Below are 25440 nucleotides of genomic sequence, written 5' to 3'. Positions count from 1 at the left end.
AATTGAAACACATCAAATGTAATTCCACTGTTTAAAAAAAAGATAGACAAAAGGTGGGTAACTATAGGCCTGTTAGCTTAACTTCTGGTGTGGGAAAAATGCTTGAATCTATCATTAAGAGAGAAATAGTGAGGCATCCGAATAGAAATTGTCCCGCTGGACAAACACAGCATGGGTTCATGAAAGGCAGGTCAGGGTTAACGAATTAAATCGAAATTGTCTGAGGACATTACGAGTGTGGTGGACAACGGGTGGATGTTATGTATTTGGATTTCCCAAAGGCATTCGACAAGATGCTGGCACAAAGGCTGCTGCATAAGATAAAGGTGCACAGCGTTACAGATAGTGCATTTATGATGTGGAGGTGCCGGTGTTGGACTGGGGTGAACAAAGTTAAAAATTACCTAACACCAGGCTATAGTCCAACAGGTGTGTTTCCATGTAATGAATTAGAATGGACAGAGTTGGGACCACAATTGTTTACAATTTGCATCAATGATTTGGAGTTAAGGCTCAAGTGTAGTGTGTCAAAGTTCGCAGATGAGACTAAGATGAGTGGTCGAGCGAAGTGTGCAGAGGACACTGCAAGTCTGCAGAGGGATATAGACAGGTTTAGTTAGTGGGCAAGAGTCTGGCAGATGGAGTACAATGTTGGTAAATGTGAAGTTATCCATTTCGGTAGGAATAACAGCAAAATGGACAATTATTTAAATGAAGAAAAATTGCAGCATGCTGCTGTGCAAAGGGATCTGGGTGCCCTTGTACATGAATCACAAAGTTAGTTTGCAGGCCTAGCAGGCAATTAAGAAGACATATGGAGTATCATTCTTCATTGCTAGAGGAATAGAGTTTAAAAACAGGGAGGTTATCAGGTACTGGTGAGGCCACACCAGGAGTACTGTGTACAATTTTGGTCTCCTTACTTGAGAAAGAATGTACTGGCACTGGAGCTGGTGCAGAGAAGTTTCACTAGGTTGATTCCAGAGTTGAGAGAGTTGGCTTATGAAAAGAAATTGAGTAGTTTGGGACTGTATGCATTGAAATTTAGAAGAATGAGGGGGGATGTTCCAGAAACATATAAAATTACGAAGGGAATAGATAAGATTGAAGCAGGGAGTTTGTTTCCACTGACGGATGAGACCAGAACTTGGGGGCAAAGCCTCAAAATAAGGAGGAGCAGATTTAGGACTAAGTCGAGGAGGAACTTCTTCTCCCAAAGGGTTGTGAATCTGTGGAATTCCCTCCCTGGTGAAGCAGTCGAGGCCAGCTTGCTGAATGTTAAGACAAAGACAGATAGATCTTTGAACAGTAAAGAAATTAAGGCTTATGGTGAGCGTGTGGGTAAGTGGAGCTGAGTCCACAAAAGGAACGCCATGATTTTGTTGAATGGCAGAGCAGGTTGAGGGCCAATTAAGTTTATCTCCACTTCAACTATCATGTCCTAAACTGATGTTCCCTTCATAAACTTCTTCATCTCTGTACTTCGCTGTCTTCCTTTATAAAACTCCTTAAAATCCAGCTCTTTGGCCAAGTTTCTAGCCTTGTATCTCGATGTGGTTTAATGTACAACTTTGTTTGATATTTAGTTTATATATTATATATGAACAAGTTTTTGTCTTGATATTTAATACCTGAATCACCAATGCGTAAAATCATTCTACACAACAGTAGTTCACAGCTGCAGTCATGTGCTTGTATAAAATACCTCAATCCAAAATTTTAAACACATAAAAGCAATTGACTTTGTATGTCACTATCAATAACTCAAGTACCATTTCCAGAATGAGAGCAATACTCCTCTTATCCAGTGTGCCTCATGCCAATACAGATTAACAATTTTAACCTTTCATGTCAGTCCCTCCCTCCTGCTCAACCTTGCATCTTTATTAAAATTTGTTGCTTAGCAGCTGGATGACCTTGAAATTACAGGACTTAACATAGGTTCAGGCAACCAATAGTTGAAAACAAAAAGGAATTTCAGCAAACAAAGAGAGAATGTGGAAAATAGTGGCAAGTAAAATCAAGGAAAATTCGAAGTTATTTTTTAAATACAGCATCTTCAAATTAATAACTAAAGAGCAGGGCCGATGAGCTACCATAAGGATAACCTGTGCACAGTGAGGGACGAGGGTGATAGATGTTTACAGCATTGCTTCATCCATTGCAGACTGCAAGGGAAATGAGAAGAGAGGAGGTTCTGACCAGTATTTTGCAATCCCCTCTGGCTACAGATGTGGTGCCAGAAGACTGGAGCCACATATAACATTATATCAGTTTTGAAGAAGGAATGCAAAAATGGACTATGTAGCTTAATCTCAGTTGTGGAGAATGGAAAAAAATTGAAGAGCAAGATAAATCTTCATCTAAATCACACAGACTAAGAAAACAGTCAGTACATACTTCTTAAAGCAAAACTATGTCTGGTTGCAAAACAAGGACAGTCGATGAGATTTGTGCATTTGATGTAGCCAGTATTAATTTCAGTAAAACCTTTGATAAGATTGAATGTGGCACACTGATCACAAGAGTAAAAGTTGTGGAATCTATGGCGAGTTGGATTCAAAACTGGCCTAGAGTAACAAAGTAAACAGTAGTTGGTTGACTTGGTGTTTTTGTGAATGGGCCAAGGAGTGACAGATAGAGTTTAATTTTCATAAATGTAAGGTGCTGCATTTTGGAAAGGCAAGTCAGGGCAGACTTAAACACTTAATGGAAAGGTCCTGGGGAATGTTGCTGAACAAAGAGACATTGGAGTGCAGGTTCATAGTTCCTTGAACGTAGAGTTGCAGGTAGACAGGGCAGTGAAGGTGGTGTTTGGTGTGCTTGCCTTGCTGATCAGTGCATTGAGTATAGGAGTTGGGATGTCATGTTGTGGCTGAACAGGACATTAGTTAGGCCACTTATGGAATACTGCATTCGGTTCTGGTCTCCCTGCTGTAGGAAAGGTGGTGTGAAACTTGAAAGGGTTCAGAAAAGATTGACTAGAATGTTGCCAGAGTTGGAGGTTTGAGCTACAGGGAGAGGCTGAATAGGCTGGGGCTATTTTCCCTCCAACCACCCGGGATCATTGTTGATTTAACCAGTTTCCTGATCTCCCCTCCCCCCATCTTATCCCTGATCCAACCCTCCAATTTGGCACCACCCTCTTGAACTGTCCTACCTGTCCATCTTCCTTCCCACCTATCCATTCCACCCTCCACTCTGACCTATCCCCCATCACCTCCCAACCTGAACTACCTATCACTTTCCCAGCTACCTTCCCCCCAGCCCCACCCCCTCCCAGTTGTTTCTTAGCTCCCCCCCACATTCCTGATGAAGAGCTTATACTCGAAACGTCGACTTTCCTGCTCTTCAGATGCTGCCTGACCGGCTGTGCTTTTCCAGCACTATACTTTTTGACTCTGATCTCCAGCATCTGCAATCCCTACTTTCTCCGAGTACTTGGAAGTTTGTGATAAAATAGGACTCATGGTAAGGCATTTCAGTGCCAGTTTGAAATTAGGCACGTTGGCTGTACAACCCAGAGACTGACTGATTGTATCAAACACCATATGCGTTCAGCTGTTCACAACAAGCAAACTGCTGACCATACCCAAATAACACACTTTTGCAAATCTTGCAATACAGGACCCAAAATTAGATGTGTTTCCACGATTGGCCAACATTTACCAAATAATCCTGAATGTGCAAATAATTATGCTCACAACCAATTCAAGGTTGTCAGTCAAGCTCACAGTTGTGGTACACTTGCATTTGCTGGAAGCTACGTATATAAATATACTGGGTTCTGTTCTTGACAAACAGAAACAAGATGTAAATACCTTCTGAACTCAAAACAAAGATGACATCTATTCTCTGGTCAAGGCATTATCCTGAGACATGAGCTAGAGTCAAGCTTCCTGATTTAAGATTTAAATAAACCTTGACAGTTAACTGTAAATTGTTGTAAACTGGTGCGTTCACTATAGCACAGTCTCTAACAAGCAAAGTCCACTTGCCAAACAATCAGCACTTTCCTCCCATATATTGAAAACATTCTTTTCCCTTCACTAGTATTTCAATTGTCCTGATAGGTACATGGTTGCAAATTCCTCAGGCTTTTGGTCCTGTAATGTGTTCAATCTACCTCAGATGAACAATCTCAAACATTTGACAAAATGTGCCATTTTTTCCAACAAATTTCAAGTTCAATATTACCAAAGTACAATATGTAAAACAGTAGGCAAGGATTACAGGAATTAATTTTCTCTTTACCTCTTTTTCTTTCAAATCAACCTTCTGGAAATGCATTCATTTTTTTAGGTGACAAGTGGAAAAGTAGAGGGGAATCTCCACAGTCAGTAAATCTTCTCAATGGCAGAAACTATGAGTCCTAAACAAAGAAAACCAAAGATCATGAAATAAGCAAAAGAACCACATATTTCTTCAACCTAGCTGAATTAGCTCTCAAATTCATAGAATCCCTACTGTGTGGAAGCTGGCCATTTGGCCCATCGAGTCCACATCAACCCCCTGAACAGCACCCCACCTAGACCCAACCCATACCCTATCCCATGCAATTCCCATGGCCAATCTACCTAACCTGCACATGTCTGGACTGAGGAGGAAACCAAGAGCACCAGAGGAAACCCAAAAATACAGGGAGGATGTGCAAATTCCACACAGTCACCCAAGGTTGGGTGGTCCCTGCCACTGTGAGGCTGCAGTGCGAACCACTGAGCCACTTTGCTACCCTGCAGCTACAACTGAAAATTCAGATTTGCACTAGTCATTCAGCTCTTTCCTATCAAAACACATAGTGCAAGCATGTAAATGTTTATATGAGATCACAGTTAAATTTCTTTGTTTCTGGTTTTCGGAGGAAAATCTGTCAGAAACACCTAAATCTGAAAAGACAGTTACAAAGGCTGCCACAGAAATTTTCAGTGGAAAAATATGCCACTTACAACCTGAATGCTTTAAGTTAAATCATTCTGAAGGAAATAATCTGATTAGAATTCCTGCAGGCCACTTGTCCTATTGGATGGCCAATGTCATTGGGTGAATCAAGTTGCCCATGTCTTGTTCACAGCTGAAAAATGTGTTGCTGGAAAAGCGCAGCAGGTCAGGCAGTATCCAAGGAGCAGGAGAATCCACGTTTCCAGCATAAGCCCTTCTTCAGGAAAGCCTGAAGAAGGGCTTATGCCCGAAACGTCGATTCTCCTGCTCCTTGGATGCTGCCTGACCTGCTGCGCTTTCCAGCAACACATTTTTCAGCTCTGATCTCCTTCATCTGCAGTCCTCACTTTCTCCATGTCTTGTTCACATGCCTGATTTCAATCATCAGCAAAATGATGGAATGGGTCAACAGTATTTCTAATCAGCTCCTAATCACTAACAGTTTGAGATTCCCCAGGACAACTCAGAGGCAGACTGTAATACATGGATAGTTGAAACAATCTCAAAAAGACCTGTGCTCTAGAAGTGAGGTGTGAGTGATATCAAGGCAGCATTTGACTATTTGTTGGAGAAAAGTTAACATTATTTGCCTGGAAGCCATTTTCCTGATTCGGCTGAGAGTTCCAGTTTGTATCCCCAACCAGAACTATGCTGGCTATGCATTCCTTACTATGAGGTAATGTGAAAGGTTGTCCTTATCTTCCTTCTCAAGATGTCTCCTCCCTTTGCTGAATGATCAGCGCAGGCTGTAGAACCAGTCAAGCTGACACAGACTTTCCAATTAGTCCCCCTTCCTTCTCTAGTTATTGCCTCTTCATGGTCATTCAGCCAATTATGGATATCTCTGCTTAATATCAGCAATCTGTGTAACTAAAACAGGTGGTGATACCATTTGATCTGTCCACTTGTAGAATGCATAATAGTGCTTTAGTTTTGAACTTAACGACTAACCTGTAATTTAGTACCAACTTGTAAGCATGCCAAACAGTGTAATTAATGATCAGCTCCTATCTTTTTTCTCTATATAATCCTGTAGTATCCTGATGTACTTCGGATTAACACAGAGCCACAGTTAGGACGGTGAATTCCCCATGATATATCGTGTAATAAACTAATCAGTTTGCAAGGTCTGAGTCTCGAGAGTTTTCTTCAACACTATCAAGAAGCCCTAGCAAAATTGGAATCAATGGGAATCAGGAAGAAACTGGTTACATTTATATTTAGTACAAAGGAAGATGGCTGTGGTTGTTTAAATCCAATCCAATCCTGATCCAGAACATTACAGCAGAATTTGCTCAGAGCTATGTCCTAAGATCAACTATCTTAATTTATTTCATCAATGCCTTTCCCTGCAACATAAATCAAAAAAATAAAGGATTTCATGGATCATTGTATGTAAAGTGTTCAGGTGATTTGAAGTAGTTTGCATGCAGTATGACTTAAGACAGTCAGGCGTCAGCTGAAAATGAAATGTAACATTCAGGCTACATGAGCGCTCGGCAATGGCCATGTTTGATTTGTCCTTGATCATCAATGCTATTACCATCACTGAACTTCATCAAAAACCATGGGATTATCACAGACCAGAAACCTAACTGACCAGCCACATAAGTACAACTACGAAAACAAGTCAAAGGCTGTAAATTCTGAGGCAAATGATTCACCTTCTGTCTCCACAAAGTCTTTCCACCAATGAAAAAGAATAAGTCAAGGGTATGATGGAATAGAGACTATTTGCCTTGATAAGTACATTTAAGAACCTCAATATTTACTCAGACTATGTAGCCACGTAAATGGCACCTCATCCACCACCTGAAATATTCACTGCCTCCACTACTGGTATGCCATGGCAGCAATGTGTACCATATACATGAGAGAATTCAGCAACTTGCAGAATATTTCTTTGATAGCAACTGCCAAATAAGGGACCTCTATCTCATAGGGCATGGAGAGCAAGCCCAGCAAATAAAAGTGAATTGATTGTCAGCACAGTCCTTTGTACACTCTGGATTATTTAGCAAATATTGTCCAATTACATCTCGAAACAAAGTTTGTCAGTTAACCAATCAATAATTGGTGCATTCTCCATTGCAACATATTTACCATTCATAAGTCACTTGCCAACAATAAGCAGCCTCTTTCACGCAGTACGTCATATTTCTTGTGAACCATCTTGAGTACAAGACAAAAAGCTTCAACTAAATGTCTTTTTCAGGAATACCGAATTTCTATACGATCAAACAGCTACGAATATGCAAGCATTACTGCAAGTGATTATTATAAGCAAATTAATCATTATATTTAAGAGGAAATCATATATTTAAAAAAAACATGCAGGCAAAGAGCAGAGAAATAGGATCATAACAGATACCTCCAATGTGGATTAGACTAGCAGACCAAAAATTGCTATAGTTTCTGATTCTTTGAATACTCTGATGAGTGAAACTGCCTTTCATAATGCCACTTATGATTATTTTACCATTGGTTATATTTTCGCTTAGAGTGACCTCTGTTTTTCAATAAGAAAAAAATAAGTAAAAATGTCAATGAAGCAAAGAAATACAAATCAATTGACAATATACTACAGAATCGAGTTCCACATGAGGTAACAGTTATGTTTCAGGAATTTTAGAAGTGTATTTCTAATTGGACCTTCCACTTGCTACTAGAATTTCGTAAGAAGAGTTCATGAAAAATTACCAAAACATTGCCACTGATACTAATTTCATTATACAACATTTTAAATTTGCTCTTGCCCCCTCCTATTCCACAAATCCACAAAGGCGATTCCCAATCATCACACACAACCAAAACCCTACTCTCCCACCTCCATTTCTTAGATATCAATTTCACAATTGGAGAAATTATCTTTCACAAACCAACACTCACTCAGCAAGTTTTCTCTCCACTGTTATCGCTCATACTCTACAGCAATTTGTACACCAATTCCTCCTTTCTCCCCTCTCTCTCAGGATGATTAAAACCACACAGCCAATCCCACCAAGTGAAATTTCCCCAAATTACACTGTATCGGACTTTTTCATTGGAGTGTAGGAGGTTGAGGGGTGACCTTTTAGAGGTTTATAAAATCATTAGGGGCATAGATAGGTGAATAGTTTTCTCTAGTGTGTGCAAGTTCAAAGCTAGGGGGCATGTTTTTAAGGTGAGAGGAGAAAGATTTGAAAAGAACATGAGGGGCAACTTTTTTTTACACAGGAACTGATTCGTGTGTGGAATGAACTACCAGAGGAAGTAATCGATGCAGGTACAGTTACAACATTTAAAACACATTTTGATAAATACATGAATAGGAAAGGTTTGGAGAGATATGGCCAAACACAGGCTGGTGGGACTAGTTTAGTTTGGGAACATAATCAGCATGGACTAGTTAGATCGAAGGGTCTGTTTCCATGTTATATAACTCAATATCCCCTCCTGTGATCCAAATATTCGCTTGTCTCCATTTTCTGCTTTCCCTCGGTTTTCTGTTCCTGCACTCCTGGCATTTGCAATTTTAGTGTAGAAAGCAAGAACCAAAAATATTTCAGCAGGTTTGTGATTTGTAACATTTTAATTTTGCTGCCATACACTTTTAGGTAATTAATATTAAATACAATCATGTTCTTAGGCCTTACAGGATTTCTACTGCTGTTTTCGATTATTAATGCAAATAAAGAGAGAGAAGATCCAAGGAATTTCTCAATCATCATGCTCATTGTCTTCCTTGTGTCCAGTGATAACCACATTGGGGAAGTTCAGAAATAAGTGAACAAAATATTCTGGTTGAAATGTTCTAAAACATTGATATTTCCAATTTACAAGTTGAGCTGCATGCCCCATGTTTGAAATAGTCTAGATATTAATCTGTATTGTTTTAAGGCCAATGGCCAAGAAGTCTCATTCAATACAAGATATTTTTAAGGGGGGGGGGGGGGGGGAGTTATGCAATATACAACATTCTGCAGCTCCATATTCTCTAATTTAGCAAGAGAGTAACATTACTTCAAAAAAGAACCAATTAGTCTTGAAAGTCATGATAAAAACAAACATTTTTATACAGATATTCTAAAATTATCACCACTTAAGATTTGTAATTTGTTCAAATAAAACTTCCAAATTCCTTTTTTTGATTCAAATTCTACAATGCACAGCTTTGAAATTGCTACTTCATCCTTGCATTATTTTGTTTTTTTAGTGGAAAGTACATTCACCATCTCCTACTGTAGCCAAATACTTCTTGAATTTCATGGGATTGCTCATTCATTTCACTGTATCACACATCTGGAAAGATTGTACAAACATTAAACATTAAATGACCAAAGTTTCTTATACCCCAACATTAGCAAAACTTAAGGTTTCCTTCTACCCTTGTCAGTATCTATAGGATAAAGCCTGAAAGAAGGGCTTATGCCCGAAACGTCGATTCTCCTGTTCCTTTAATGCTGCCTGACCTGCTGCGCTTTTCCAGCAACACATTTTTAAGTGTCTATAGGACGCCAAGTCTGGATTCTACCAACCTCTAGTTAATTCTTGAATGGTAAGTTGCACAATTGCAGCATTTAATTCAAACATGAGTGCTTTATATCCACTAACAGTACCTTATCTCACTTCCAGAATATTAGCAGCTGAGATCCCTAGCATATCCAGTCTACCTTGATACAAATGGACCATGTGCAATCAATAACTGTTTGGAAGTTCTAGCTTTTGGAGCATTGCTCCTTCATCAGGTAGCTGTGGAGCAGGATTATAAGACACATACGTCATAGTGAAAGATCACAGTGTCATGCATGCAACTGAAATGGTATATTGAACAAACTTAGATTGCTAGTAAGTCTTTCATTTTTTATAATGGGCTGCAGGTTTTAGTTCATTAATATGCAAATCCTAGAACTTCTTTTAAATCATGTTCTTGAGATAACTTAAGGTTTTATAAAAAAAGGTGACATCTCAGCTCAGATAATGCATGAAAGGTGTGAGGTTCTATTTCCAAAGTAGGAATTTATAAAATGTTACAGGGATTGACTGCCTGCAGATTGTGTGCTTTTTGAACAAAATAGAATGCATCTGCAATTATAATTCTGCAAATGCAAATTCACCCCATAGACTTATATGTGTGCATGCATGTGAGGGGGGCTGGGATGGGGGGCGCGAAGAGAGAGAGAGAGAGAGAGAGTGTATGTCTGTGTGTGTGTATGCGAGTGTGAGAGTGTAAGTGTGTGCGTCTGAGTGCATTTGAAAGTGTGTTTGCATGTGTGCACCTCTCAGGGGGTTTATGTGTATGTGCCTGAGGGAGACTCTGTATGAAAGAAAGTCTTCATGAGTGTGAGTATGTAAGAGTGTGTGCTTATCTGTATGTGTGAGCATGTATAGTGAAGTGGGGTCACCTGTAGTGTGACATGAACCCAATGTCCTGGCTGAGGTCATTCTCATGGGTACCGAACTTGGCTATCAGACTCTTCTCGGCCACTGCATTGTTGTGTGTCCCGAAGTCCGCCTTGGAGGATGGTCACCAGAACATCTGAGACCAAATGGCCCTGCTTGCTGAAGTGTTCCCCGACTGGGAGGGAACATCCCTGTCTGGTGATTGTTGTGCCAGACTTGAAAGAAGTTCTGGGATTTACATATTGATGAACTAAAACCTGCAACCCATTCTAAAAGATGAAAGACTTAACAGTAATCTAGGTTTGTTCAATATCTCGCGTCAGTTGCATGCACAACACAGTGATCTTTTGTTATAAATTCTGTCTCTTATGATCCTGCTCCACAGCAACCTGATGAAGGAGCAGTGCTCCGAAAGCTACTACTTCCAAATAAACCTGTTGGACTATAACCTGGTGTTGTGCGATTTTTAACTTTGTCCACCCGAGTCCAACACCGGCACCTCCACATCAAATCAATAATAGCACTTTATCCCACCCAGCCACTTAGTTCTAAGGGTCCAACAAGACCTGGGTGAAAATAATCGTGCAAGATCAGCAAGTAGTGAAGAATGCAAATGGTCTGCCATAGTGAGAAGACTTGAGTACAGAAGTAGGGATCTTTTGCTGCAGTTGTTTAGGAACTTGGTGAGACCATACCAGTACTGCAGTCTTGGTCTCCTTATCTGAGGTAGGATATTCTGGCAATAGAGGGAATGCAAAAAGGTTGACAGAACTGGCTAATAAAGAGAAAATGGATCAGTTAGGACTATATTCACTTAAATTTTGAACAAATGGGATTGAGGGAGGCCATCTCATAAAAATCTATAAAATTCTAACAGGAGTATATAGGATAAACGCAGGAAGGATGCTCCTGACAACCAGGGAGTCCAGAACCAGGATTCTCTGTCTATGGACATGAGGTAGGCTACTTAGGATTAAGATGAGGAGTAATGTCTTCACCCAGAGAGTGGTGAGCATGTGGAATTCTTTACAAAAGGAAACAGTTGAGTCGAAACATTCAATATTTTCAAGTAAGAGGTAGATATGGTCACAGAGTCATGGAGTTACACAGCACAGAAACAAACTCTCTGGTCCAACTTACCTGCACCAACCATGTTTCCTAAACTGATTTAGTCCCATTGGCCAGCATTTGGCCCTCATCCCGCTAAACCCTTCCTATTCATATACCTATCCAGATGCCTTATAAATGACATAACTGTACCCTCTCTACCATCTCCTCTGGCAGCACCAGCCTCTGAGTGAATAAGATAGCTCCCTGATTCCTTTTAAATCTTTCCCTTCTCACTTTAAACGTCTAGTTTTTGACTGCCCCCACCTGAAAAAAATACATTGACTATTCACTCTATCCATGCCCCTCATGATTTATAAACCTTTATAAGGCCCCCCTCAGCCTCTGACAGCTCCAGGGAAAACAGCCCCAGCCTATTCAGCCTCACTTTATAGCTAAAACCCTGCAACCACAGCACATTCTTGAAAATTGTTTTAAATTTCATCTTTCCTATAACAGGGAGATCAGAACTGAACACAGTATTCTAAAAGTGACCTCACCAATGTCCTGTACAGCAGTAACATGACTTCCCAATTCTACACTCAATGCACTCAGCAATGAAGGTAAGCATACCAACTGCTTTCTTCATCACTTTGCTACCTGTGACTCCACTTCCAGAAAACGATGCACCTCCACTCCAAGGTCTCTTTGTTCAGCAACACTCCTCAAGACCTTACCATTATCTATGTAAGTCCAGTCCTCGTTTACCCTCCCAAATTGTAACACCTCTAATTTAAACTCCATCTGCCAGTCTTCAGCCCATTAGCCCATCTTATCTAGGCCCCATTGCAGTCTGAGGTAACCTTCTTCACTGTCCACTACACCTCCAATTTTGGTGTCATCTGAAAACTTACTAACTAAACCTCCTATGTTCACATCCAAATCAATTATATAAATGACGAAAGGCAGTGGACCCCGCACTGATCCTGTGGCGCACCAGTCCGAAAAACAACACTCTACCACCACCTTTTGTCTCCTACCTTCAAGGCAATTTTGTATCCAAATGGCTAGCTCCCCATGGATTCCATGTGATCTAAGCTTGCTAACTAGTCTGCTATGCAGAATCTTGCTGAAGTCCATATAGACGATGTCTACTGCTCTGTCTTCATCAATCCTCTTTGTCACCGCTTCAAAAAAACTCAAGCAAGTTAGTGAGACATGAGTTCCCATGCAAAAAGCCATGTTGACTATCTCTAATCAGTCCTTGCCTTTCCAAATACATGTAGATCATGTTCTTCAGAATCTTCTCCAACAACTTACCCACCAATGACAGCAGACTCACCAGTCTATAGTTCCTTAGCTTTTCCTTACCACCTTTGTTAAATAACGGCACCACATTAGCCACTCTCCAATCTTCTGGAATCTCAGCCTTGGCTATTGATAATATAAATATCATAACAAGGGTCCCTAGTTTCCCACAAAATTCTGGGATACACCTGATCAGGTCCTGGAAAATATATCAACTTTTACGCAATTTAAGACCTCCGGCACCCCCTCCTCTGTAATATGGACTCTTTTCAAGGCATTATTTATTTCCCCAAAGTTCCCTAGCTTCCACGGTCCTTCTTGACAGGAAATACTGATGCAAAATATTTGTTGAGTATCTCACCCATCTCCTCTGGCTCCACATATAGACAGCCTCGTTGATCTTTAAAGGACTCTGTTCTCTCCCTAGATAGTCTTTTACCATTCATGTATTTATAGAATCTCTGGGGATTCTCCTTAACTCCATTTGCTAAAGCTATCTCATGTCTCCTTTTTTGCTCGCCTCATTAAGTAAAGTCCTACTGCTTTTATATTGTTCTAAGGATTTACTCAACCCCAGCTTTCTATACCTGATATGTGCCTCCTTCTTTTTCTTGGCCAGAACCTCAATTTCTCTAGTCATCCAGCATTCCCTACACCTACCAGCCTTGCCCTTTGCACTGACAGGAACATACTGTCTCTGAACTCGCGTTATCTCATTTTTGAAGGCCTCCCACTCTCAAACCTTCCCTTTAACTGCAAACAGCCTCCCCCAATCAACTTTTGAAAGTTCCTGCCTAATACCATTTAAACTGGCCTAATTCCAAAGTAGAACATTAACTTTTAGATTAGGTCTATTCTTTTCCATCACGATTTAAAATCTAACAGAATTATGATCACTTGGCCCAAAGTGCTCCCCCACTGACACCTCAGTCACTTGCCCTGCCTGATTTCCTAAGAGAAGGTCAAGTTTTGTTCCTTCTCCTAGTAGGTACATCCAAATATTGAACCAGAAAATGTTGTTGTACACACTCAAATTCCTCTCCATCCAAGCCCTCAACACTATGATAGTCCCAGTCTATGTTTGAGAAGTTAAAATTCCCTACCATTAGATCCCAATTAATCTTACAGATGTTGGAGATTTCCTTTCATATTTGTTTCTCAATTTCCCATTGACTACAGGGGGACCAATAGTACAATCCCAATAAGGTGATCATCCCTTTCTTATTTCTAAGTTCCACCCATATAACTCCATTGGACATTCTTCCAGGAATATTCCCCCAAGTACAACAGTAATGTAAGTGTGCAGCTCATAGCTCACAAAGATTACCCATATCTGTCACCATTACTTTGCCAACATTGTCCCTAACTTATTCAATCCACCACTGAAACCATCCTTAACACTTCGGTTACCTACTGTTTTGAGTCCAATAATCTCTTTGACAAGCTCTTTGTATATCTGACTCACACTTTACTACCACTATCCTATTTATGGCCATGATCTCAGCCACCTAGGTTCTAATAAAACCTGGTAAAACCTGTTTTCCATCATTAAGATGTTGCCTACAATGAACATCTATAAGTTAGCTATAGGATGCCCATATTTAATTCTTTGTTCTCTGACTCCATGCTGTGAAGCGTCTTGGGGAATTTTAGTGCAAAAACGAATAACAAATGCAAGTTGTTAGCTGCTGCTAATGTCCTCTCCTATGTCTTCCATCACCTAAAAGATTAATTTCTTAAATATTCTCTTCATAGATTTTCACAAACTTAAGCCAATTCTGAGTTCCACCGCTTTTGTTCTTTCCCATAAAAAAGAATATCCAACTCAAATTAAGTTTGGGGGTGGGAGGGCATTTAATTGGGCAGGAGAGTGGTTGATGGGAACCCACCAACGTTTCACCACCACCCTGATTAAATTGGGTGGGAAGGCTTATGGGTAACCATTCCACTTCAATAACAAGATCAATAATGGCATATATAGCTCACTGGGATCCAAGGAAATTTGCCATCGTAGATTCCATGCAATGAATGTGCAATCTCTAGCTCAGGGCCACATTAACTTAAGCAGCTAGCTGGGGGGAAAAAAACGTGTAGATCCTACAGCAGCAAACACTGGCAATCGTGAAATTTAAGTATGAGATCTAAGATGCAGTATGTAGGATTGCTGCTTAAAATGTTTTGGCTTTTTTCATGTACAATAGAAACACATCAGCTGTTGCCACACCAGTCTGTGCAAGGTGTGTAGGTTGATGACTATGCGTACATTGACATGTGTTACTTTTTTTGGAAAAACCTTGTTAATTTATGCTAATAATTTTCTATTAATGTAGAAGCTGTTCTGTCTGTGAAATCAATGCTTTCCTTGTGAATTGTGGCTTTAAGTAACCAACTGGTAAAGCCAACTGAAATAGTTACTTACGTAAGCTGCTCTTGCTGCACTTCTCCCTTCCCAAACATATTAACTAGTAATGAGCAAACTATTTCTCTTCTTTAAAATAGACAATATAATGTAATTCACATAAATTAAAATATTTCTGACATATCAGACATCAACTCCAATGAGAATACGAGTCTTGAAGTAATAACATTTATTTTGCCTTAACTTTGCAAATCAATATCATCATCTCAAAGCACTTTATAAGCAGACAGCAAGGTCTAGGTTAAATTCTTGCCATTGAAAACCTCATACTTTATATTAATTTTAAATGGAAACTCCAAGACATCCCACTAACTATAAACACTTAACTTTTAAAGAGATCATTTATCATTTCTTGTCTAAGGAGATGTGCCTCCCTGAAGCCAAGTCTAAATTTGTTTAGATATTAGCTAGACCACTACATTTGATAGACACTCCATTATGGCGTATAGCATGAATATGGGAAGAAAAATGAATTGTAACAGAACACCATCTCCAGTTAAAACCACTGAGCACTGAAGGGGAAGGGAAATGGGATTGAGGTAAATCACAGAGGAAATTGCTACTCAGTGCAGATACATTTGCCTAACTGGTCATCATGGTGGTCTTCAGTATTTATAATGAAAACATGTGGTTCTGTTCGCTGAGCTAGGAATTTGTGTTGCAGCCGTTTCGTCCCCTGTCTGGGTGACATCCTCAGTGCTTGGGAGCCTCCTGTGAAGCGCTTCTGTGATCTTTCCTCCAGCATTTATAGTGATTTGTACCTACTGCTTCCGGTTGTCAGTTCCAGCTGTACGCTGCTGTGGCCGGTATATTGGGTCCAGGTCGATGTGCTTATTGATTGAATCTGTGGATGAGTGCCATGCCTCTAGGAATTCCCTGGCTGTTCTCTGTTTGGCTTGTCCTATAATAGTAGTGTTGTCCCAGTCGAACTCATGTTGCTTGTCACCTGACTGTGTGGCTACTAAGGATAGCTGGTCATGTCGTTTCTTGGCTAGTTAGTGTTCATGGATGCGAATCGTTAGCTGTCTTCCTGTTTGTCCTATTTAGTGTTTTGTGCAGTCCTTGCATGGGATTTTGTACACTATATTGGTTTTGCTCATGCTGGGTATCGGGTCCTTCGTCCTGGTGAAAACATGTTTTTTTCAAACTATCATGCTTTTTTTAATGTCTAATGCTTCATCTCATCCACTACCTTGAACCTGTCACACTGAACATTTTAACCAGAAGATAATGGCATTTCAGTACTTTTATTTGCTGAAATCGAAGACCTTGGACTCCTTACCACAGATGCTATATTCTTCTTAATACCCTGATCCTTTGATTTTAATCCTTCCTTTCAAACACTTACATGCACTGGGATACCATCATCATATTGTAAATCTTCAAATCTGTACAAAGTTAAAAATCACACAACACCAGGTTACAGTCCAACAGGTTTAATTGGAAGCACACTAGCTTTCGGAGCGACGCTCATTCATCAGGTGATATTGGCGGCTTGATCGTAACACAGAATTTATAGCAAAGATTTATAGTGTGATGTAACTGAAATTATACATTGAAAAATTGATTGTCTGTTAAGCCTTTCATCTGTTAGAATTCAGTGATAGTTTCACTTCTTTCATGTGTAAATCACAAAATCACAACCTTTTTTTTTAAAATTGCATTCTCGGGTTAGCTGTTAACAATGGTGATTTGTACACCCCAGTCCAACACCGACATCTGCAATTCAAATCTGTAAACCTTATCAATTTCCCTGACCTTATATGCTGTCCTTACAAGTTCTTTCCATGTCTCAAAGCAATAAAATAAAATCAATCCTGTCTAATAAGTCAGAACTTTGTCATTTTCCCTTTTGCACAACAGAGTGGTTGAAGCTCACTTTCCTTGTTGTGATACTTGAAGTTCACATCTGTTTATAGTTACTCAGAATTCAATTCCCAAGGCACTTGTGGCTTACTGCCACCGAGGACTTAAATGTCAACACAAACCTACGTGTAGAAGATTTGGGTTATTCAAGAAAAGAAATTAATTTAACATAAACTAATATGTGGGCTGCTTTTTAATTTTCATGATTGCCTCAGTACCAGCTTCCAATGCAACTCCTGGGTGAATTTAAATTTGTTACTGTTTTAATATACTATTCAAAACATTTAAAAGACATTGTTATAAGTTTTACAAATTCAAAGCTAACAATTGAATTTGTGTAGTTGGCGTGTTTTTAATATTTTTTCTGATTTATTAGATTAGGTGTGAATACTCAGTAAAGCGATGATCAGATTCTTAAGGCTGAGAATTGAAAGCAACAGTTAAGTCAACTCTATACACGTGATAGAAATGGAAATTCTCTCGGGTGTTTGAGTACTGTAAATGGTGTCACTAATTAAATTAACCTAAGTGTAACCCATCAAAGGCAGTGTAACAAGTACAAAAGGGAAGGATAAGAAAAGAAAAAGGGAATTAAATTAAAATGGTGCAGAAAGGATAAATAAACTACTCCAACCCACTTGATGCCTACTTCTTTCTAAAGGTTTCAACAGCTTTGCTGAGTACTCAGCTCTCGTGTTTGCGTTGCAATAGATGGAACATTGAATTTTATTGGGTGTTTTGAAATCTTTCAAGTTGTGTTACATGTAAATAGCTTGGCTTGTTCCACTTTATATTCAACAATTTCATATAATGAACACCTGTTTTATTGTTAAAGCCAAATTTGCAGCATTGCGTATCTTTCAGTAAAGAACTACCATTCAAATAAAATATGATCTTTCATGTCAGGTTTCAGTCTGAAATTTGACCTATCCAGTAATAACATCAACCGGGATCGTAACATAATGAACATCTAACAGTTATCAACCTTTCCCCAGTCAGCTTTTTTTGTTAAGAGGAGAGTGTGAAAATTTGAATGGATGACCTTTTTAAGAAGGCTAGCAGCCAGAAAAGTAGCCAGCCTCTGCTTTCCATAGTTACAGATGTGTTCCTGAAAGGTGTAGAATGTTTTTAATGTTCCCAGTGTTTTATTACTGACATACACATACTGAATTAGACAAAAGGCTCTCAGAGACTTACAGAAGTTTTATTGTAAGAATAACTATACTCTATACTAAATGTTGTATTACAATACAAACAAGATTTGACTTTCTCTTCCAGAAATTTTCACTGACTAGAATAACCCACTGGTGAAAAATTCAGCTCTTATTTTATTTTTAAACACCACTACCAAATCATCTAATCATTATTAACAAATAACAAACACCACCAAGGGCAGTGTAAAAATAACAACAATCAAGAGAGGGTTAGAAAAAAAGGGAAAGGACTAAATCAAAATGGAGTTGGTAGAGGAAATAACACACTCCAGTACCTACAAGTCTCACTTAAGAACTCAGATCTTGCTACTTTAGTCGCCTATTTGGACGTATTACAATACACACCAAGACAGGTGGGCCTCATACCCAAACCTCCTGTTTCAGAGGCAGGGACATAACAGTGTGGAAACAGGCCCTTTGGCCCAACAAGTCCACATTGACTCTCCGAAGAGTAACCCACCCAGACCCATTCTCCGACATTTAATCTCTGACTTATGCACCCAACCTACACATCCCTGAGCACTGTAGACATTTAGCACGGCCAATTCACCTAACCCGCACATTTTTGGATTGTGGGTGGAAACCAGAGCACCCGGAGGAAACCCACGCAGACACGGTGAGAGAGTGCAAACTCCACACAGACAGTCACACGAGGTTGGAATCGAACCCAGTCCCTGGCATTGTGAGACAACAGTGCTAACCACTGAGCCACCATGACGTTCTGCCCTAATCTTATCACCATGTATGTCCTTCTCCTTGGTGCTTACTGATGCAAAGTATTTATTAAGAAACTCACCAACTTGCTCCAACTCTACCCATCTTTTGTCTTTGAATATATCTGTTTTTTTCTCTAGCTATCCTCTTGGTCCAAATATATATCCTCCTCTAGCCCTCCTAATTTGTTGTTTAAATTCTTTCCTGCTTCCTTTCAATTCTTCATGCCTTGTCTAATTTCAGTTTCCTAAACCTAACATATGCTTCCTTTTTCTTCCATCTTTCGTATTTTCACAGCCAGACTAAAGTTGCAGATCTTCAAAACCTGTATCTGGTCTGTTTGCCTAACCATACGTCCAATAAAACTCATCAGCTGTTTTACCTCAGCCTTTGTAGCAGCCTCATCTTTCTGTCCACATCTGGTATGACTGCTTGCAAAAGATATGACTTTTCCACATACGGTTCTGTGTGTAGAATCACATTTGAATCATCCTGCTTATTTTCCAATCTCGCATATTGACATATAGGAACTTTTCCATATAGATCCAGAAGCCTCATTGCTTATTTTGAATATCTTCCTAATGCAAGGATTGTGCCTTTTTATTTTGTCTTTTTAAAAGCTGGGGACTGGAATCAAAATGAGTTCATTTAATAAACAATGTTTGAAGGTGGTTGCTGCTTTGAAAGCAAGTAACCTGACACCCTTGGCAGGCATTATAAATAGCTGTTAAACTAGCAGTAATTGAAGTTAGGTTGTGGACAATTTGGAGCTGAAGGGATATATATTTACAGTTTTTGCTGGCAACAAGAAGTTGATTGATCTATAGACTAGTACCATGACTAATGACTGAGACCAATTTGCTTGCCAAAAATGACATTGATTTTCAGGTAACTGAACAGACTGGAGCTGGAAACAAATTACAGAAAGAGGGAGAAGTGTTCAGTTCTTCCCTAGCTTAGGAATGGTCTCTTTGTTCTCTGCAGTCAAAACCCACTGTAAACCTGATGAAAGTAGTTATTTTAAGCTGTGACTTTTAACTGTTAAGTCAGAGACTTTTTAATTAAGAGAGCTGGGCACTCACAAAGTCAGGTGAGCTTTATAAAATCTTTACTTTCATGAAGACTCCAGAAATAATAAGATTTGTTTTCCATCATACCAACTTAGTTAGTAGTAACACTGATGATTCAGTTGATAACTTTTTCTTTATAGTCATTGTGCTTCCAACAGAAAATCAGCATCATAAAGATGTTCAAAGGTTTTCCATTATAATGCCAACAAAACATCATTGGATCCACCTTCAGTTGTGAACATTCCGACATTAACAGAATTATCCTTACTGAAAAATACTACATGCGAGAAATGACATTTATCCCATAGATGACACTTAACCCATAGATGAAATTTCCAGAGCTTCCCATCTATGCTTCGTGCTTCTTTAGGAAGCTGTATGAAGAATTCCCTCTAATGCAGGTTACCCTGCAGGAACTCTATTTTGATAACGATAGAGCGTTACTTAGAATGGCTAAACAGATTTTCAAAACTGCCTTCCTAGCAGTAGGACAGTCTACCTTAATCTCTCTTTCCTCCAAGTGTTCATCAAAGCCTCTAGCAACAAATCTAGTCTTGACCTTATAGGTGGATCTATATGGAAAAGTTCCTATATGTCAAAGCAGAATGACCTCTGTCATCAGGTTCCAAATATACTCCCAAATTATTTTCAGTTCTGTAACTCTTAGGGTAATACAACAGGCTAAAATATTTTCCATTCTACTTGTAGCCACTAACACTTCCTGATCATGGGAATCTTCTGCTTTTACCAATTGTCTGGCAAGGCTCTCCATTATCTATGGTACCCAGTCACCTTGTCCAGCTGCAGCCTCTTTCCTCACATTACAATCTCCCTGGATTACTCCTATCAGCATGTCTGCTAGAGATTTGCTCCATAGTGGGCGACCTTCTCCTCCTAAATGTATCCCCTGATTCTGTACCGGAACTGCATTTTCTGGTTCCCAAAGTCTGCACCAACTCAACTTTCTGTGGCTCTGTTCACTCAAGTTTGAATATGCATACTATTTAGAACTATGGATCTCTTGAAATCGGCTGCCATATCCACAAAATTTAAAAGTAGACATTCTGATCCTTTTTTCATATCTTCAGATCTATGGCAACTACAGTCAGGCTAAAGCAACACTTATACCTGGGCATAAGTGTTCTTCTGATATTTAAAATATATATCATATTGTAATATGATCTGTTTTACAAATAATTCATAACTTAACCAACGACTCCTGTACCCTTTAGTAGGGTAGCATTAACTTTTGTGTGCAAGAATGAGTAAATTTTTTATGCAACTCCAATATAATCCTCTTCGAATCATTCTGACTACCACCTGCAGAGGTCAATAACACCTCTTGGATCTCCTGACAAGAAGCTCCATATTTCCTTAATGGAATATGGTGGGCGGCACGGTGGCACAGTGGTTAGCACTGCTGCCTCACAGCGCCTGAGACCCGGGTTCAATTCCCGCCTCAGGCGACTGACTGTGTGGAGTTTGCACGTTCTCCCCGTGTCTGCGTGGGTTTCCTCCGGGTGCTCTGGTTTCCTCCCACAGTCCAAAGATGTGCAGGTCAGGTGAATTGGCCACGCTAAATTGTCCGTAGTGTTAGGTAAGGGGTAAATGTAGGGGTACGGGTGGGTTGCGCTTCGGCGGGTCGGTGTGGACTTGTTGGGCCGAAGGGCCTGTTTCCACACTGTAAGTAATCTAATCTAATCTAATATAATACCAGAATCCTGCTTTGACAAATACAAATGCTTTGCTTTTTTCCATGCTGAAATTCATTTTCTTTCTTTTCCCAAGACTTGCTCTGTAGGAATGATAAGTTACTCTGAATAACATTAATGTTATGAAGTAATGAAATTTCACAGGGAACAGTCACTCTTAAAAAATTATAACAAATTATCATCCCAAATTGAAAGTGGGTACAGCTTTCATATTCTTTGACTTTTTTTTGTCTTATGTTGTCCAAGGTATCCAAATAAGTTTTCAGACTATTAATGCCACATATTGTTCAGGTGCAGCCACTATCTAATATGATATTAATTAATGAATAAATAACTGAGATACTCACGGGCTGACTTAAGTTTTTGGTCACTAACACTATTTCTTTGCTGTTCATCCTTATCATGTTCACCCTCAAAATCATCTGTTTTATGAATTGCCTCATATACTTGACTTCTTATCATTGGACAATTCCTGTCATTGTGTATTCAGAGTCACACTGGAAATATCTATGATCTATTCCCAATAGATTTCTGGGAGTCACTGGTTGTCAACGACCACCCTAATAGTACATTTTACTCTCATCAGGAAATGCATCCAAGAAACAGCATATATCCATCCTGGAAACGTATTTCAGCAATTTCATCCTTTTGTGATTCCCTATGACAAGGACTCCTTTGACTCAGAGTCAATAATCATGGTATCTTCTGTTCTCTGTGTCACCCTACAACATGTTCTGCAAAGGTAGCTGGAAACAATAATGGCCCGAAACATTTTGTCAGGGCAGCAGTCACTTGTTCAAAAATAAACACTGTCAGAACTAAAAGTCTTCTGTGAGAGATTTGTGCACAATCTAATTGTTTAAATTCCAGCAGAAACTCTAGAGTTTCTAGTTTGATTGATTATATGAAAGACTAAAGAAATTCAAACTCCATGCTATTTTATTCCCTCTGGATTGAAGGTCTAACATCAAATTCATCCAATAGCAACCATGCCTTATAAGTTATCCTTTTTGTAAATTCTGTCCATAAATTGTTTTGGAATCTTATTCCCTTCTCTGTGTCAAAGTTTGTTACATTCAGTGCCAAAAATATTTTATTTCTAATTTCAGTTTTCTTGGTAAGGATAAAGCCTAAACCTAACTATGCTTTTTCAAAGTAAATAATCACACAACACCAGGTTATAGTCCAACAGGTTGATTTGGAAGCACTAGCTTTCAGAGCGCTGCTCCTTCATCAGGTAGTTGTGGAGCAGGACTATAAGGCACAGAATTTATAGCAAACGATTACAGTGCCTGGTGTTGTGTGATTTTTAACTTTGTCCACCTCAGTCCAAAAATAGCTCCTCCACAACATGCTTTTTCAAAGAATTGACCAGAGTCCATATTTTCACTCATTTTTTTGTCATTGATCATGTGGGTCCAACTGGGAACTCTGCAAAAACAGGAATTATGCTGTTTTCTTTGTCTTCCCTCCTTTGCTATCATATTTTAGGCAAAGACTTCTGACCTTGAGGTAGATACACACCATTGCAGTATACAAGCCCTCCAGAAACACAACTCTCATTTTTAACATCAACTGGTTCAGACATACTTCTGGAGCAGGTGATGCTGAATCTGGGTATCCTGGCTGAGAGGCATGGACATTACCACTGTGTCACAATGGACCTATCAAAAACTCAGCTCTCAAATGCAAAAGTCTATTGAGCAACTCATGCTTTCAATCAACTCTTGAGATTACTTTTTTGAGCTTTAAAGGGACTTGCATTTCTAACACTGCTGCCCAGAAGTAACAAATTCATTCAATTTGTCATTAAGGCATTGAAGTCAAGGCTGTTATTATGGTAAATAAATGGGGTGTTAGTAACATGGTGGATAATATCACTGAAGATATAGCCTTTTTGTCCTATTTTAAGAAGTGTCATTTTTAAAAACCAAACAAAAGATCATCTTTATTTGTACATAAACAGTACAGTGGGCATTGGTCTCAGAATGATGTGATGCAGATTTGTCCTACAATCTTTCATATTGCTGAGTTATCAGTCTTGGCTGACGTACAACAGTCTGAACACTTACTGACAAAGGATAGAAAATTAAATGACACAGGCTCTATTGTATCTGTTTTTTTTTTCAAATTTCCCAATATCTGGTGCAAATGACATTGGTGAAAGTCTAGAGATGGTCATTCGTTTAGTTAATCACAGCTGACATTTAGCTTGCAAGATTATGGAGTGAGAGTCAACTTAAAAAATTACACAAAAACTGTAAGCTAGATATCTCCAAAGTTGAACAACAAATCAGCAGCAGACAAGTCAAAAATAGAACTGCATTATTTGGGTAAAGTCTCATGAATTAATTCAAATGCAGAATTAAACAAACAACACTTTTGGATACGACTGGGTTCACACCTTTTTATGAATCTCAGTTATTCAATTCATTAGAGTTAGGTACTGTGATTTAGAAAATATTTTATTCAGTGGGCCGAAATGCAGCGTTACTATGTTGGAGATGGGGGTCTTGGTTGCAATTTATTGCACAATGTCAATGCAACCTGATATTTTGCTTGATGTGATTTGGATTTAAATCTCACATACAGCAGTTTGTGACAGAGCACTTTATCGTCTGACAGAAGATAGAAGATAGATGGGTGAAAAGGGGCCTTTCATATGCCGGACAGATTTGCCTGAAGACACAAATTCCTTTAGAAATACGTTATCAGAAATACATTATCAAAATAAGTTGTTCAACTAGAAGCACCAGAAGCTCAGACTGGATTTTATGAACAGTCTTTTGGGATGTGGATATCACTGGCTGGGTAGCATTTATTGCCCATCCCTTTTTATTATTGTGCTTAAGAAAGTAATGGTGAGCTGCCATCTTGAACCATTTCAGTCCATGTGCTAATCATTCTCAATATTGAAACTGGAACAATGTCCAACGGGTTTCCTCCCACAGTCCAAACAATGTGCAGGTTAGGTGAATCGGCCATGCTAAATTGCCCGTAGTGTTAGGTGAAGGGGTAAATGTAGGGGAATAGGTCTGGGTGGGTTGCTCTTCGGAGGGTTGGTGTGGACTTGTTGGGCTGAAGGGCCTGTTTCCACGCTGTAAGTAATCTAATCTAATTTAATCTATTTCCCCATTTTGTCTTTTCCCAAGCAATTAGAATGAAAAGTGGCAGCTGTGTGAATCAAACACATTTACAACTATGGAAGTTCTTTGTTGGCTCACAATACTCCATCTATAGTTAGCCAATTAAAGAATCTTCAAGTCAAAAAGAAAGGTTCTGCATGGCATGGATGTTTCTCAAACTTAGAGTTCATTTGATCTGGGTGTTCAGGTTCATTGCACCGTGAAGGTGGCAAAACAGGTCGATAGAGTGGTCAAGAAGGCATATAGCATTCATCGAATGGGGTACTGAGTACAAGAGTTGGCAGGTCATGTCACAATTGTATTGGACTTTGGTTCAGACACATTTGGAATACTGCGTACAGTTCTGGTTGCCACATTACCAAAATTATGTGGGTGCTTTGGAGAGGGTGCAGAGGAGGTTCACCTGGTAAGGAGGGCACTAGCTATGAAGAGAGGTTGAGTAGATTAGGATTATTTCATTAGAAAGACAGAGGCTGAGGGGGGATCTGATTGAGGTCTACAAAATGATGAGAGGCATAGGCAGATGGGTAGCAAGAAGCTTTTTCCCAGAATGGGGGACTCAATTATTAGGGGTCACAAGTTAAAATTGAGACGGGTAAAGTTTAAGGGAGATATGCGTGGAAA

The 25440-nt window shown here is 39.4% G+C and overlaps 1 protein-coding gene across 3 annotated transcripts in view; it reads right to left on the bottom strand.

Annotated features, from left to right (window-relative positions):
- Positions 1-25440, bottom strand: part of greb1l (GREB1 like retinoic acid receptor coactivator) — a 351285-nt gene that overhangs the window by 173006 nt on the left and 152839 nt on the right. For 2 of the 3 annotated variants that reach the window (XM_043688237.2, XM_043688239.2), the window contains exon 2: positions 4255-4372. The exons of the other annotated variant lie outside the window; for it this stretch is intronic. In XM_043688237.2, coding sequence (XP_043544172.1) covers positions 4255-4290 — 36 coding nt within the window. In that variant the 5' untranslated portion in view covers positions 4291-4372. The remainder of the gene's footprint in view (positions 1-4254; positions 4373-25440) is intronic. 3 annotated transcript variants of the gene reach the window in all.

Source organism: Chiloscyllium plagiosum, unplaced genomic scaffold, assembly GCF_037043375.1.
Source record: "Chiloscyllium plagiosum isolate Xiang-an unplaced genomic scaffold, Cpla_swu_hap1 HiC_scaffold_4, whole genome shotgun sequence".
In the NCBI taxonomy this organism is placed as follows: Eukaryota; Metazoa; Chordata; class Chondrichthyes; order Orectolobiformes; family Hemiscylliidae; genus Chiloscyllium; species Chiloscyllium plagiosum.
This window is presented reverse-complemented; position numbering and strand designations above follow the sequence as displayed.